The sequence below is a fragment of the Ursus arctos genome, unplaced genomic scaffold (genome assembly GCF_023065955.2).
Source record: "Ursus arctos isolate Adak ecotype North America unplaced genomic scaffold, UrsArc2.0 scaffold_33, whole genome shotgun sequence".
Classification (NCBI taxonomy): Eukaryota; Metazoa; Chordata; class Mammalia; order Carnivora; family Ursidae; genus Ursus; species Ursus arctos.
In genome coordinates this window covers 15,988,534-16,004,640 of record NW_026623019.1, presented here as the reverse complement: position 1 = coordinate 16,004,640, position 16,107 = coordinate 15,988,534, and the positions used below count along the sequence as shown (strand labels likewise).

Below are 16,107 nucleotides of genomic sequence, written 5' to 3'. Positions count from 1 at the left end.
AGAGCAGAAGCTCTCATTGTCCCAGTAGATTTGAACTAGGAGTTACTGACAGCTGTCTTGTAACCATGAGCAGAAAGCTTGAGAATGAAATCAACAATCGGAGAGCTCAGAGCTACGCTGTGTGGCAGGAAGAACCGGGGTCCCAGAGCGGCTTTGTCTCCCGGATCGAGGGAGGCGTGCCAGTCTGCGGTTACATGAGCCAATCAATTCCCTCTCTTCTATTACTTTTTCTTCCCCCAGTCTGGACTGAATTTTCTGATAACTTAAAATTCAAACGATCTCGAATGAAACATTTCATTAAAAATATATTTTCTTGTGACAAATAAATTAGAGCAACAACTACTTATTTACATTACCTCTCTCTCTTACCAATTCATAAAGCATAGTAGGATAATAAAGGCTCACAGAAGTCCTGCAGTAAAGAAACGTTTTTGAGTCTGTTCAAACCAGTATGTTCCAAAACGCTTGACTCTGGTGATATCTATGAGCAATCCCTAAAAGTTGTGTTCCATCAGGAATAAATTTTGTAATGACCATGGAAATCATTCATTTGTCTGAAAAAGAAATCCCATCAGGTACCGTCCCTTACTTTCAATCACATAATTTCCACATCAGAAATTTAAGAACTAGGCAGTCAAATGAAAGATTATAACTCGGTATCAAATAGCTTAAATATATTTGCAGGGATCCACAGTATTCGTGCGTGCCTGTGCCGTACTCTTAGCACAGAAAGTTAGCGACTGTTCAGCCTACTTATGACCTGGAGAGTGAGCGGAACACACCACCTCTTCATATTTGTATCCCCAGCAGGTTGAATCATGTCTGATACATAGGAGGAGCTCAATAAATGTTGTTGAATGAATAAGATCATTACCAATTTACTTTTTTCTGTGGGAATTACTTTTCATGTTGCTTTCCTTCACTTTCCCTTCTGTTACACATTGAATTAATGCTTTTATTGAACGGTCTGTGGTAACTCCTAGTTCAAGTCCTGGGAGGACAGAACTAATTCAATGCTCATTAGTGTGTACAACCAGTTTAAATGATTTGTTCATTGTACATTACCTTTTTCTTGTCCAGATTGAATCAGGTTTGATCATCAGGAATCTCTTTAATCTTTCATTTCCTTGGACAAACTTCTACAATTGGAAGTGTTTCTAGTCCTGTTTTACTTCATCTTTCAAACTAATAAAGAATGGCAAGTTTAATATACTCTTTTCTAAAGTAGGCACATTCGGGGAAATAACTATATGCTATTGTGCACAGACCTAGTGAAGTTAATTTCAACCCTTCAAAATAGAATGTTAATTCCCAGGCATCAGGTTGCTGGAACAGATGGTTTTACTCCTTTCTATCTATTGCCTATACAAGCTAAAGAAATGCATGTCTTTGTAATATTTCCTATTCTTCCAATGGCAACAAACTAAAACATGTTAATAAAAAAAAAAACTGTGATGGTAGAATAGATTTAAAGCAGTGGGGAATTCGGTTGGCGTCACTGAGAACAGAATTGTCAGCATGGGAAAAGATACATATGTAAGACTAATGGGGGTAAATAAAGTCTGTAGATTTGCTTTCAAACCAGATATATCTGTATAAGCTCATGGTATATTTTATACATAAAAATGCACATTTCCAACTCGGTTCACTACAAAGGCCTAAAGACTAATCCAATAATAGTGAGAATCTCAGCACTCATATTGTGGTCTCTAAATATCCATTTAATAAGAAAGGGTTGGGGGAGGCGCCTGGATGGCTTAGTCAGTTAAGCGTCTCCCTTCGGCTCAGGTCATGATCCCAGGGTCCTGGGATGGAGCCCTGCCTTGGGCTCTCCGCTCAGCAGTGAGTCTGCTTCTCCCTCTCCCTCTATGATCTCGCCCACTTTCGAGCTCTCTCAGATAAATCAAATCCTTTAAAAAATTAAATTAAAAATTTTAGAAAGAGGGGAACGAGGGGTCTCCAGAGAAATGGTTGATTCCGTGTCTGGAACAGGAAATATACCAGATGAGTATGGAACATCTCATCATACCACGGGAAAAGAACACTGGGGTCATGTCAGAAGGACCTAGGAGCCAACTTGATGGGCTCTCACTGACCAAAGATGGGGCACCTTCAGCAAGAGCAAGGTTTATAATATCGATGAAGTAAAACACATGAAATATATTTATACCCATGCATTTGTAATGAAACTTAAAAAAAAAAAAAATACCAAACTTACTGGTGGCTTTCGGTGAATGCTAGGAAAATAATCTCTGATAAATGAAAGAACTGTAGGAACTATACCTCATGATGCCAAATAACTGACGGGTAATCCCTCTCTATTGAAGCATTCCAGCCATGTAAGTGAGGGAGGGACCACAGGAAGAGAAGATCGCTATTTCGCAAACCCTAACGAAGACCCGAAGGACCTACTCGAAAGTAGCTGCTAAGACCACACAGCAGACACACTGGCCCCCCGGGGAAGCACGCACACCAACGAGGTAACGCGCAGTCTCGTCCTCACCCTCTCAGAAATACATTTGAACTTGAAACTGACCGAGCCTTTACCTCCCTCTTCCTCCCTAGCAAGTTAGTGACAAGATCAGGAACACAGCGTGCTAAAGGACCCCATGAAAAGGCAATCAGCAAAATCTAGACCACACCACGCTCTAAATAATCTAGATTCTTCAGCCAAAAATTTCCAAAATGGAGGTAAGCTATAGAGTAAAAGACATTTAAGAGAAATACCAACCCATCACAAGCTATGAGCCTTATTTGGATCTTGACTCAAATTACAAAGCAAAAACTTATGAGACAATAGGGAAAATTTGAAACACACGGGGTATTTGATAATACAAAGAAATTATCATTAATTTCTGATAAGTGATACTGATATGATGATTGTATTGTGGGGAAAAAATGACCCTTATCTTACAGAGATGATACTCAGGGATGAAATGAAGTGTAGGAATTGCTTTAAGATCATCAAGTAGAGGGGGCAATAAGTGAACAAATATTGGCCTTGAGTTGATCATTACTGAAGTTGCTGATGGGGACATGGTGTTCATTATATTATTCTCTCTACTTTTGCTCTCAATTTCCAAAAAGTTTCGGTAATGTTTGCAGTGAAAGCTGGGGAAATAGCGATCAGATGTGATCCTCAACCTGGAATTTCGACCTGGAATTTAGGAGTGTGTAAAGCGACAGGGACATAAGTTTCTGATCAAGTGAGAGGAAGTGTTTTTGACCTAAATTGATCATTATGGGAAGAAAGGGCTATCTGGGGAGAGTATACTTCTGGTTAGTGAAAGTATACGAGGCAGGTATTGAACATGAGCTGAGGGCTTGCACGGAGTAATTTTTCTGACTCATTCCAATTTGGTGGTCTGTGAACTACCCCCCTCCAACCTGGCCCCGTATCTTCTTTGAGACCACCGGACTCAGAGTACTAATTGCAAAAACAGGCCCAGCACTGGTCTCTGTGTGCTCGTGTAGGGAGTGGGCGTGGCTGTGAAGCAGAGGGGCCTGGGATTCAGGGCACAGGCATGAAAGAAAAATGAGAACAGGGATATAAAACATTTCAGCAGAACAGGAATGATCTGAAAACACATTTATGTAGCCCTGCTATGCTTAACTGACTACCGCGGAGAGTCCCGGTGAATTTCTTTGAGTTCCCTGAAAAATAAAAATGGTTTCTCTATCACTAGGTAACAAACCCAAACATTAGGCTTTAAAACACTAATTTAACTCGGTTTCCGGAAACCATGCAAAGAGATCATTAAAAGAACTCAATCCCGTGCTACCTGGGCATAACTTTCTTTACTTCAGACGTGCTAATTTAGTCTGTTTAGATCAGAACTTCCACCCCAGCAGGCTTTTTACAAGGGTCAAAATCCGACTCACCAGGAAACTAAAAAAGACCAACCGGAAAAAAAAAAAAAAAAAAAAAAAAAGGCTACATTTCTTCCAAGTAGTCGTTAAGACTATTCTGTAAATTTTGTACTAAAGATAGACTCCATCCAAACTGACTTTTTTTTCTTAGCATAGAGCAAGAAATTATTTATCGGGTTCTTCTCCTTTTCATCAAGGAACGATTAATCCGTGAACGCACTTTCCTTGGTCCACAACCTCTCCCATCAGGAAGAGCAGCTTCCCATTATAACCAAAGTTTGACTCTGACCTATGTGATTAAGTAATCAAATCCTCTTCCTGGGATTTCTAGGTTCAATCGACCTCTCTCCGTGTGATTTGCCCTCATCTGGCGTGCAGCGAGTCGCTCGGCGTGCACCATTTGCATACTGGATTACCTACTGCCAGCCTAGAATCCCATCCCTAGGCTGAGACGGTCTACCCCAGATTTTCTCACACTTGAGAAACTGGAAAAACCACATTGATGTGCATTCTATTTGAAGACAGTTATTACTTTCTCTTCCCCAGGCAGCTGGGGCGTTTTGATGCTTCTCATCCCTGCGATGCTAAGAATCATTTCTTTTACTCTACTGATTTCCGGGCCAAGTTCACTGCTAACCAAAATTAAGGGAAAACAGCATTCCAGATGCCTCAGATAATTGTAGCATTTGACTGCTCGACACACGACATTTGAAGGCATCATCATCTTTTAGGAAGAGCCAACTCAGTCCCATGAATTTGGAAAATTTCAGATGAGGGCTGAACCACTGACCCTCTCCTCACTTTCTAGCAACATTTATTGAGTACTTACTAAGAGAATCCTACTTACTGGCAGAGAGATGAGTAAAATAAGCCAAAAGCGTGCTTTAATCACTGGAATGAGCCCTAACACGGGGTGAAAAGTAAATGAGAAATGAGGAATTCAGAGAAACTGTTTGATAAAAGAATCGGTCTTCAACCTGTTAAGAAGACAGCCACAGATTAAGTGAGCTCAAGGGTCGGTTGCTCTCCGCTCCCTAACAGAAAATGAGTTACTAATTAAAGAAAAGGTTTGACTAAAATCTTGATAAACACAACTTTGTTGACAGACCCTTCATCACGTTAGAGTGGGGCCCAAGGGACCAGACTACCCACGTATTTTCATTCTTTGGAAAAAAAGCTGAGAAGATAAATGACTAGTATGGACTAAGTTCTAGCTTGCTCAGGAAATTCATCAAGATTGTCATAATTTGCACCTGGCAAGAAGGAATAGTATCTGAGAAATAATTTTTTTTCAAGCGGATCATCAGTTACTGGCCTCTTCTAGAAGTACTTTGACTAGTTAATTATAGGTTAACTTCATATTCCGAACGTAGTGACTTCCATCACAGCCATCACGGGGGACAGTGAAATCACAGGAAGTCCTCACACAATAAGCAAGCAGTAGAGTTCTGCTACGGCACTTTCAGCAGCCTACCATCAACTCATTAAGCCAAGGAAAATAATCCAAATTTCTACCCATAGAATGTTCCACTTATTCTTCATTAAAGAAGGCAACTTCGTTAAAGTAGCCAACTTATTTACCATTTTATCCTTGGTGTTGGGAATATTCTAAGTGCTGGGAAGAAAGTACATCTCTGCTAAATATGAATGAATGAATGAATGAATGAATGAATATCTGCCTAATGAGAACTTTGATTCAGCTGGCTTTTCCAGTCGGTAAAACAAATATGGACCGTACTGGGGATTGAGGTTGCTTTGGGGGAGGGAATACTTAAGAGTATTTTCCTTTGGTGTTAATTTATTTGTCCAGTGAACACAAAGTTCTAATCAAGCTGGAGCTATTCTTCAACCCAGCCCCTTGTGTGCCTGGCCCCCTAAACAACCTTGGCTGGCATCTGGGACCTTGGATTTGGGTAGAGTTCTCACCATTCCTTCATCAAAATGTTTCATTGTGCCTAAAGTATTTATGCAAACAATATGGTCTATGCTAAATACCTTCTGAAAACATAGAACTTGAGTACATAGGAGGCACTGAGTATCTATACAACTACCCCCAATAAAAACCCTGAACACGAGTCCCTAATGAGTTTCCTCGGTAGGCAACATTTCACACATCGTGTCACAATGCATTGCTGGAGGAATTAAGTGCTTCCCGTATGACTCCACTGAAATAAGTCTCTTGGAAGCTTAAGCTTGGTTTCCTCTGGACTTTGCTCCATGCGGCTTTTCTTTTTGCTGATTCTGTGTTGTACCCTTTCACTGAAATAAATTACAGCCATGAGTGTGACTATATGCTGAATCACTTGAGTCTTCCTCATGAATCACCAAACCTGGGGTGGTCTTGGGGACCCCCCCCAACACAGGGCACATACTAAATCTCAAGTAGTAATGAAACCAAGACATGGTACGTAACAGCTGGGAACTCAGGGGATGGGTTTGAGCTGTAAATCAAGACACGGGCTCACGGGTGGTGTGTGGTCTCCCTTGACCCAGGATCCAGTTGAATTTGCCATGTGGAACTACAGCAATAAACTCAAGAAAATCTATCTAGTCCAGATTTCTCATTTTTTCAGATGGGCTAAGGTTGATCTAAAATACCTTTCTACAGGTCACAGAGCTAATTAGAAAAAATTTTAGTATATCAAAATCATGCCTAAGGCCCCACTAGCTCCTGCCCATACATCATTTGTTGCTTGGCTGGAGTCCGTCCTTTCTCAGAAGACCTCCTGTTAGCATCGAGATGTGCCACATGGTTGCAGATTTGCACCATGTTGCATTTTCAATTAAACCCGCTAAATGGGGTGTTTTAATAGGATGATTTCCAAGCTGCCAGGACAATAATGCCACAAACTCCACCAGATTTTATTAGAGTCAAATGACAGTATAAATCATTAGGAAAATGTGTGCCAACCACAGAAACAGCAATGTCTCAAACTCTTGGAGTCCTGAACCCCATCCAGTTGGCTGAGAACAAATCATGTGGCTTAAAATCATTTTTCACAATTACTATCCTAGCTAGTTCATCGTTTTGGGCAGATCTGCCCCACACGCATAGCCGAACTCAGCTAACTGTCACTCTGCGGATCGACAAATATAATGTCCCCCCCTCACAAAAACCACCCAGAGAGCTTTCATGAAATCTTGAGGTAGTACACCAAAAAAGTGAGCCCATTTATTAGAGCCTGGCTTGAAAAATGCATATGAAATAGGCCGCCCTCTACTCATCACAGAAAATTCCACTGTGCTAAGACGACGAGTTCAGAACATCAGTTATACCAACTACTAGAGTTTGAGGGTCAAAGAGCAAGATTTCACAAGCCCTTCCTTCCTTTTCTCTTTTGAACTGAGCTTGCCTTTCATAAGGCAGGAACCAAAAAAAAAAAAAAAAAATTATTTACTATGGGCTTGTCTAAAATCGTTATTAGTTCTTTATTCTTTTCTTTTCAAATTATTAGTTCCGTAAGTTAGACAAGAGCTATCATACAACACTATATCGATTTCTTCACACAACAAAATATTTACATGACTAAAATGAACAAAAGACCTTTTCTATCAAAATTAATTTTTCATCCAAGTTTCATTTCCAGGTGGTCTTCTGGGGACTCTTCGTCAAGAGCCCCACTCTTGAATTCTGCCCATGAATGGATGTTTTAGGATGATTTCAAATAATGTTAATCTGCTGCAAATCGAATACCCTCCCCACAAAGAGAAGCATCGGCCAGCAAAGGGGGTCCCCCATGTTCTTCAAATTCAGCACCTGCGCTAATTCTGTAGGGGTGAACGGATGCTATTGGGACCGAGCTCACAAGGGGCTTCAACAGGATCATGTCCTGTTCCTTAGTTTGGGAATGGGTGGATAGGCATTTGTGGTATTCGTTACAGTTTCTGTATATCTGAAATATTTTACAAGAAGTTAAAAAAATATTTAACCCCCTGGATTTGTGTGACTGGCATTTCCAGACTCTTGAGGAGGGACCTTACTTAGCCTTGCTGTCTCTGGAGTCCCACAGCATTTTCTTTAGTAGGTTCAAAACGATCCATTTTACCAGCTGGTACATCAAAACCATTTCTGGGACGCCTGGGTGGCTCCATGGGTCCAACGTCTGCCTTTGGCTCACGTCATGATCCCGGGGTCCTAGGATCGAGCCCCACATCGGGTTTTTTGTTCAGCAGGGAGCCTGCTTCTCCCTCTTCCTGACGCTCCCACTGCTTGTGCTCTCAACCTCTCTCTCTGATAAATAAATAAAATATTTTATAAATAAATAAATAAAAACATTTCTGTTACACTGAGTTCCCAAAGACTTGGCCAAATCTTCACGACCTTTCCTGTCAGATAACCTTTGCTCGTGGAGCATCTTGAAAGAATATATAAGCCAAGAGTATTTTCAATCAGTGCAAGCAAAGTAAAAATATCTTCTCATATTAAAGCTGCCAGCTTCCCTAATAGAAAATAATATAAAAAAAGGTGGAAGATCAAGAAAAACAAGGTAGATTGACCAAGTGTGCTTTAAAATGTCCCCTAAGTTTTAAAACTCCTCCTTACCCCAGTGATGATGGGGTAAAAACTCGTATTTGAGGTAGGGTAGACCAAAGGGGTCTCAAAGGGGTCCCAGGACCCTAACATCAGCATAGACTGGGAACCTGTTAGAAATGCAAATTCCCAGACCTGGGCTGGTGGGGGGGAGGGTGTGAGAGAGGTGGGCAGCAATCCCTCCCTGCAGAAATTCTAACCCCTGCCAGTGTGGGAACCATGCACGTCAAGGTTGGAAGTCCAGCCTCTGGGGTCAGAGTCACTGGGTTTGAATACCAGGGCTTGTCCTTGGAAAATAGGGTGACTTTGGACAAGTTACTTAATTTGTCTCTTCTTTAATTTCCCCTGCCATAAAATGAGGGCAGTACCAGTCCCTAGCTCACCGGAACATTGGTGGTAAGATGATACATGTAAAGGTTTGGCAACACGCTTGACACATGCTATGTACTCAATAAATGTAAGCGATTATTTTCTCTACTATGGAGATCATCACAGATTTGCTTTTAGTTCATTTTACTCAACTATCAATATGATTACATTTATTGAGCATTTACTACATACCAGACTCACAGCACCGGGTAACACAGCATCCTTACCTAACCGCTCTCTTCCCAGTCCTGAGTTGGTGCCGATGAAATCCCACCACTTAAGCCACACCCCCCAAAACATCCAGAATCTCTGAAGGGCCCCAAGCTTGGATAGGTTTTAAAAAGCAACTCGGGAGATTTTAGCTTCTTCCGACCTGCAAGCAAGAATTACAGCCCAAAGCCCAAGGAACAGAGGCTGGATGTATGTACACGATCCCAGAGAAACTTCTGGAAGGAGTCCTTTGCCCAGCAAACTATAGTCTGTGCTTATATATTCCTCTCCTGCTTTACTGACCTTCTTAGGAAGCACAAATCGTGCTTGCCAGACAAAGAGTAGGTACAGATGGAAGTCTGTCGATGGATCAAGAATGAGTGCTGTTTGTAGGACCGCGCCCTCCCGACTCCAGGAAGCCTGACAGTGTTTCAGGACAGAGGAGTAATTATACGGCCATCATCTCCTCCATAACCAACTCCTGTAGATGCAGTGGTACATTTCCCCGGATAAACTGCCCAAGCCCCAAGGCCAGACCTAATGGTTTCACACACCGGTTTCCAAGGGGAGGAGCAACAGGGGCAAAGCTTTTAAATTAATTAAAAGAGACACTCAGGCACACTTCATGCCATTCTTTAATCTCCACTCTCCTGTGATAAATACAGAATGACAGGCCTGGGCCCAGGCTAATGAGTTGAAGGCAGGACCCTATGGAGACTCACCAAGGAGCCCTCAGAAACGCGGCAGCAGGGCCCAGGGCTCAGAGAAAGGAAGCAGCAAATCAGCACCTGGCCTCAGCTGGGTCACTGATGTGTCGCCAGAACGTTCTGAAGAGTTCCCCCTGGACATATGATCCCCCTCTTCCTCGACCAGCAGCCGTTTAAACAACAGACAAGAGGAAGCAACATGTATTGCATTAAAAGGTCAGAGAGTAATAACAGTTAAGATTTACTGACGGTTTTCTAGCGTCAGAAAAGGCACTGTGCTAAAAGGCTTCTCAGGCTGTACTTCATCTAAGCATGGTGACCAGCTTCCCAAGCATTCCTCACACCTCCTGCCATATACACCCTCACCATCCAGTCCCCTCGCACACGGAATCAGAGCTGGTGCATGTGACCACTTTAGAAAATTCCAGAAGAAACGGTCTGTGCTAATAGGCTTCTCAGGCAGTACTTCATTTAAGTGTGGTGACCAGCTTCCCAAACATTCCTCACACCTCCTGCCATACACACCCTCACCATCCAGTCCCCTCACACACGGAATCACAGCTGGCGCATGTGACTGCTTTAGAAAATTCCAGAAGAAATGGTCTGTGACTTCTGAGCATAGATGATAAAAGACATCAGCACCTCTAACATGATCTCTTGGATCACTTGCCCTGGGGGAAGCCAACGCCATCTCAAGAGGACACTCAGGCCGCCCTGCGGTGTGGCCACTCCCTAGGCCCCTTGCAAGTTAATCCTCTGGCTGCCGCCAAGACTCAGAGTCACCTAGCTCAAGCCCCAGACACCCCAGAAAGAGAAGTCATCATTGCCGGGCCCTGTCTGAATGCCTGAGCCACAGAACCCAGGAGATAATTGTCTTAAAAACGAAGTTCTGTGATTTGTTACACAGCGAGAGCTAACCGATACATAAAAACCAGATACTCTTGGGGTGCCTGGGTGGCACAGCGGTTAAGCGCCTGCCTTCGGCTCAGGGCGTGATCCCGGCGTTACGGGATCGAGCCCCACATCAGGCTCCTCTGCTATGAGCCTGCTTCTTCCTCTCCCACTCCCCCTGCTTGTGTTCCCTCTCTCGCTGGCTGTCTCTATCTCTGTCAAATAAATAAATAAAAAAAAAAAAAAAAAAACAAAACAAAAAAACCAGATACTCTTATTTTCCATTTGAGGTGAGTTAAAGGGATTCACTCACGGGCACAGTAAGTGAAGCAATGGGGATCTGCGTCCAGGCTGGCAGATCTGAAGTTCTGGTTCTCATTCTGTCCTCTTACTCCTGACAGATAAACATAAGGTGTGTAACCGACTTCCCATCGCTTTTGTTAAGGGAAAAGCAACTACTTAACGGGGAGCTCTGAAACACTTTCGTTGTTCCAAGATACTCTGTTCATCCACCATGGTACCCACACCATTCTGCCTCGAATTTTAGCCATTTCTCTATGGATAATTGTTCCTGGAGGGTTGGAACAAGGGGTCTTACTTCTGATAGTGCTGGTAAATAGCAGAAGGGTGGGGACAGGAGGCCGGGTCAGTCCCACAGACACCATCAACCTGCCTCAATGTTTGGCAGATCTGCTCTTCCACTTTCAGGCTGGGTGATTTTAGGCCTGTTGTCTAAATTTCAGCAGCTACCGATTCCTCACTCTTAAAACAACCAATATCATAGCCACACTTTTGTTCACACTGTGTTACACAAACATACTCAAAGCATTGAGCACATCTGCCTGGCACACAGCAAGAGCTCTGTAAAAATGGGACCTATATTGCCTGGCACACAGCAAGAGCTCTGTAAAAATGGGACCTATCTGAATTATCAAATAGGTGTCGCAAAGCACCCACCATGTTACGTGCCGGAGCAAAAGCTCTTCCCTCAACCTTTTCTCACATGGGAAGGAAATGTCCAAAGAAATAGCAATGGTTCTCAGGAAGTGAAGAGATCTCGCTCTACAGGCTGGCCAGAGCGCTAATGCCCTGGCCATGGTTCCTACCAGAGCCCAGGCTGCCCTTCTGGAGTGATGAGAGGGTCAGCGAAAGCTGCCCTACACGTCCAGCCTCCAATGGGACAGGTGCAAGCAGCAGTCTGGCTCTTTCTTGCAAGAAGAAATGGAAGGCAAGGCGGGTCGCCTTCTCCCTCGCCTGCTGAACAGAGGTGGAGAGGGATTTCGCTTGCATCCTATCTCTTAATCCCATTACACTCTTATCATTTTGTCAGCGCAGACAAAGCTCCGTAGGTCCTGCCAACACTCATTCTAATGCCTTCCCAGGCGGTACACTCCTCCTTGGTCTAGGAGCCAACGAGCTGTCAAGTGTCTTACCGTCCCCTCAGGTGATTTCTACTCAAAGGCTATTTAGAGTCCCACCTCCCTTTGAATTTACGGCTCTCTCGCTCTCTTTTTGTTACGCCTGAGTTATCCATATAAAATTCTCTTTGGGTCCAAAATGTGTCCACAACCTTCCACTTCCGGGTAAGACTGAGAAGTGGGAAACTGGGGGAGAAGCTGGCCACTTACATCCATTCGAAATAAGCACAAATTCCTGGCATCACGAGGTGTTAGGTCGGGTTCTCCAGGGGACAGAAGTGACCCCACGCCTCGTGCCCAGTGTAACAGAGGAGTAGGATTAAAATACTGACAGCTACGAAACAAAGAGCCAAGGGAAGGGCGCTGTGTGTAGCAGACAGAGGGCCCAGGACAGCCGAGGAAGGAAAGAGCGGACAGGGGAGGACAAGGGAGACTCAAACAGTGGGCCTCGGGCATGGGTCCTGAAGAATGGGCAGGTGCCCGCTAAGGCCGTGGCGAAGGGCAGGAAGAGCTCCCCCCACAGGCAGAAGGAATGAAAGGGGCGAAGGCAAGAAAGCTTAAGACGGGTTCACACAATGCTATGGATCTGCTGGGAGGAGAGACAGGACTGCAAAAAATAAAACAGATGAGGGGAACCCCCCCCCCCGGCAATAATGAGCAATAAAGACTTGTAGATTACCAAACACACCGGAGACACGGGGATTTCACGGAGAAGAATTAGTAACATAGTTCTCCGTGATCACGACCATGAAACCCCGAGACTAGAGAGACAGATTTTCAAAGGAGGCAATGTCAGGCGGACAGGTGGACTGCTCTTCCCCACACTTAATGCCCCTCCCTGAAAGTTTTTGCGTTAACCACCAAACACTCGCTCTCCAGCTAGTTTTGTCCTTACTTTAAAAAATGATTTTCCCTAGTTTTTAAAAACGACGACCTCCAGTGAGCAGGCGCGTATTACATGGTGTAAGTCAGGACTCTGTTACTTATCGGCAGGGTCATTTCAATGATTTCCAAAAGCCAGTCTCCACTACCCAGACTGGTTTCAAGGCAGAGGATATGTGTATCAGAGACAAACAGGATTACTGATAGGTCTCAGGGTGTCTGTCTGAGCCTCCGTATATTTTTCTATCCTCTGGCTCAGATTTAGAAAGCCACACGGAGTAAGCTCTCAAACAGAAATTCTCTAAATCCCAAATCCCTTGTCTTTCTCCTTAGAACCAAAGAGCTCGGTTCCAAAAAATTCCAGAAAACAGCCCAGGTCATCAAGCAGTCTCATATGGTGGGTCCCTGGTCACTGCGTCTGTGTCCTCCCAGACCCCAAAGATGTCCCCTGCACAACACTGCCCCAGGGAGGCCTCCTTACCATATACCACATGCTTGGCCACTTGGGATCGTTGAAGTAAGTCGGCTGGGCACGACTGAAGTCATAATCCCTCTTTGTCCGTTTCTTTACCACTTGCTGTTGGATCCACTCCACCTGCCAAGAAGAAGGGCATTTGGTGAGTGCTCAAGCTCCACCAGGCTTAGCACAACATAAACGACAGTCGGAGGCCAGTCCCCACTCCCGGGCCAATGCTGTTCAAGTCAGAGACTTCACGCCAGCCACGCAGGCTGAGTCCAGGGGCTCCGAGTCTCTGGAAACCTAGTTCCCCCTTATTTTCAATGCAGGTCAGCTCTCCAGTCCTTAATGACAGGTCATCCCTATCTCTCAACCACGGGCTAACTTCTTAGCTTCTTTGGAAAGCCTATTTTACTCACAATTTATTGCAAATTGATCGTGTTCATTTTTATACTCATTTTTTCGCCTTTACCATCTATGAAGGGTCAGTAAACTTGTTCTATAAAGGTCCGGATCAGAAATATTTTAGGCTTTGCTGGTCATAGGATCTCTGCTGCCACTTCTCCTGCTGCTGCCGTATACCGCAGACACACAGAAGCGAACGGGTAGGACTGTGTTCCGGTAATAGTTTATGTAGAGAAACCAGCAGCGGCCTGGATGCGGCCCACGGGCCAGAGTTTATGACCTTTGCCTTATACTACACATTAATTTTTTTTAATGTTCCGGGATTACACAGCAAATTTTAAAATAATCCTGGGATCAAATGCTCTAGGATCACAATTTCTTTTTTTTAAAGAAATGGCTTTTTACAACACAGTGTGGTGGAAACAGCAATATTTGGGCAATCAGAAAACCAAATCCCTAAGACCTGTCTCTGGCACAAAATTGGAGAAATCACTCAACTGCCTGAGCCAAAGGCTCCGGGCCAGCTCGAATTCAAACCTACCACCCTTGAGAAAGTCTGAACAGTTAGCCACAACTTTGGCTTAAATAAAGCAACTGAGAACTTCTGAGTTTAATACAGAATTGTAACCTAAATGTTAGGGCTACATATGGGGGTGTTTTTTTAAAAGCAGGTCATCATTATGGCAACATAAAACTAAGCATATTTTGTTTTTTGTTTTTTTAAGATTTTATTTATTTATTTATTTGACAGAGACACAGAGCACAAGCAGGGGGAGCGGCAGGCAGAGAAAGAAGCAGGATCCCTGCTGAGCAGGGAGCCCGACTCGGGACTCGATCTCAGGACCCTGAGGTCATGACCTGAGCAGAAGGCAGCTGCTTAACCGACTGAGCCACCCAGGCGTCCCAAGCATGTGCTACTTTGACTGGGGCATCTGAAATGCAGTCAGCCCTGGCGGCATTCTACAATTTGTTCCTAAGCTCTCTTTGTTCGCTCTCTCCTACTATTTTAGTTCTGTTCTACCACTTATCCCGACACTCCACAAAGGGATTAAAAATTGAGGGGAAGGAGACTTTGTAGTCCATTAGTGATTCCACATCCATCCATTCAGTAAAAACCTCCAAACCACTTTTTCCTACTTGATTAAAGATCGCTGGAGGAGAGGGGCTACAAGGTACTGATTGACAGGCTCAAAATGCAATGCTATCCACGAGGTACTAAGGCCAAAAGCCAAACTAATAAATTTCTCTGATTCTCATATCGGGAAATACATTCAACAAGACTACTGGTATGCAAGACGAATTTAAATAGCGAATTCCTAGAATCAGAATAGGAGGATTGCATGTAGAATCGTGTAGTCACAATTTCCACAAACGCTCTAATTAATAGAGTGACAGGTGTCATTCATTTTTTATGAAGTAGATTACTATGGAACACTTGCTACATCTTTCTCGGTAAAATGTAAGTCCTTCAAAGCCAGAGACTATTTCTCTGATTCTCATATCGGGAAATACATTCAACAAGACTACTGGTATGCAAGACGAATTTAAATAGCGAATTCCTAGTTACAACACTAACAAGGCAAACGGAATTACATTGCCTCCTAAGTAAATAGAAAATCCATTTATGATTACGATCACAGCTAAGCATCATATATGTGCCTTCTGTGACAGGTAATTTAGGCAAAATTATCAGTACAGAAGAAAAGCCAATAAATGAAAAATAATCTTCTAGAAAACGAACGGTGTTTCTGCTCCTGTTTTAATTAACGTAAACTAAGTGACTCTCCCGCACTGAATCATTCCCCACCCCGCCACCCCCAATACACAGACCTGTGCACGCTGGAGAAAAGGGATTGTGTATCTTTCTTTGAATTATTGGACAACGGTTGTCAGGGGTCTTGTGTTTTTCTTTGACTCCAGAGACTGCTCTTTAGAAATCACACCGAAACTGATGTGGCATTAGAAATGCGTGTAAATTTTGTTTTAATGAAGAGGGTCATTTTTAAGTGGCCGGGTTTCTAAAAATACAAGGGAGGAATCAATTTCCTTCTCAATCAAAGCGGGGCCGCAAGCACGGGCGTGTATGCCCTTTTTCTATGTCCAGGAAACGTTTTCATCTCTTCATTTCAAATAATCTTGCTAAGAAAGGAGTTTCATTCACCCACTTATCCATTCAATAAGCATTAAGTGTCTATTCTGCACCAGACATGGTGCTGGGAATATAAAGATGAGTAAAAATAGTCTCTGGCTTTGAAGGACTTACATTTTACTGAGAAAGACATAGCAAGTGTTCCACAGTTGTCCACTTCATAAAAAATGAATGACACCTGTCACTCTATTAATTAGAGCGTTTGTGAAAATTGTGAC

General features: G+C 43.5%; 1 protein-coding gene across 2 annotated transcripts in view; it reads right to left on the bottom strand.

The window, feature by feature from the left end:
- PCSK5 (proprotein convertase subtilisin/kexin type 5) overlaps positions 1 to 16,107 on the bottom strand; it is a 451,769-nt gene that overhangs the window by 351,010 nt on the left and 84,652 nt on the right. For both annotated transcript variants that reach the window (XM_026518823.4, XM_026518825.4), the window contains exon 3: positions 13,360 to 13,473. In XM_026518823.4, the coding sequence (XP_026374608.1) occupies positions 13,360 to 13,473 (114 nt within the window). The remainder of the gene's footprint in view (positions 1 to 13,359; positions 13,474 to 16,107) is intronic.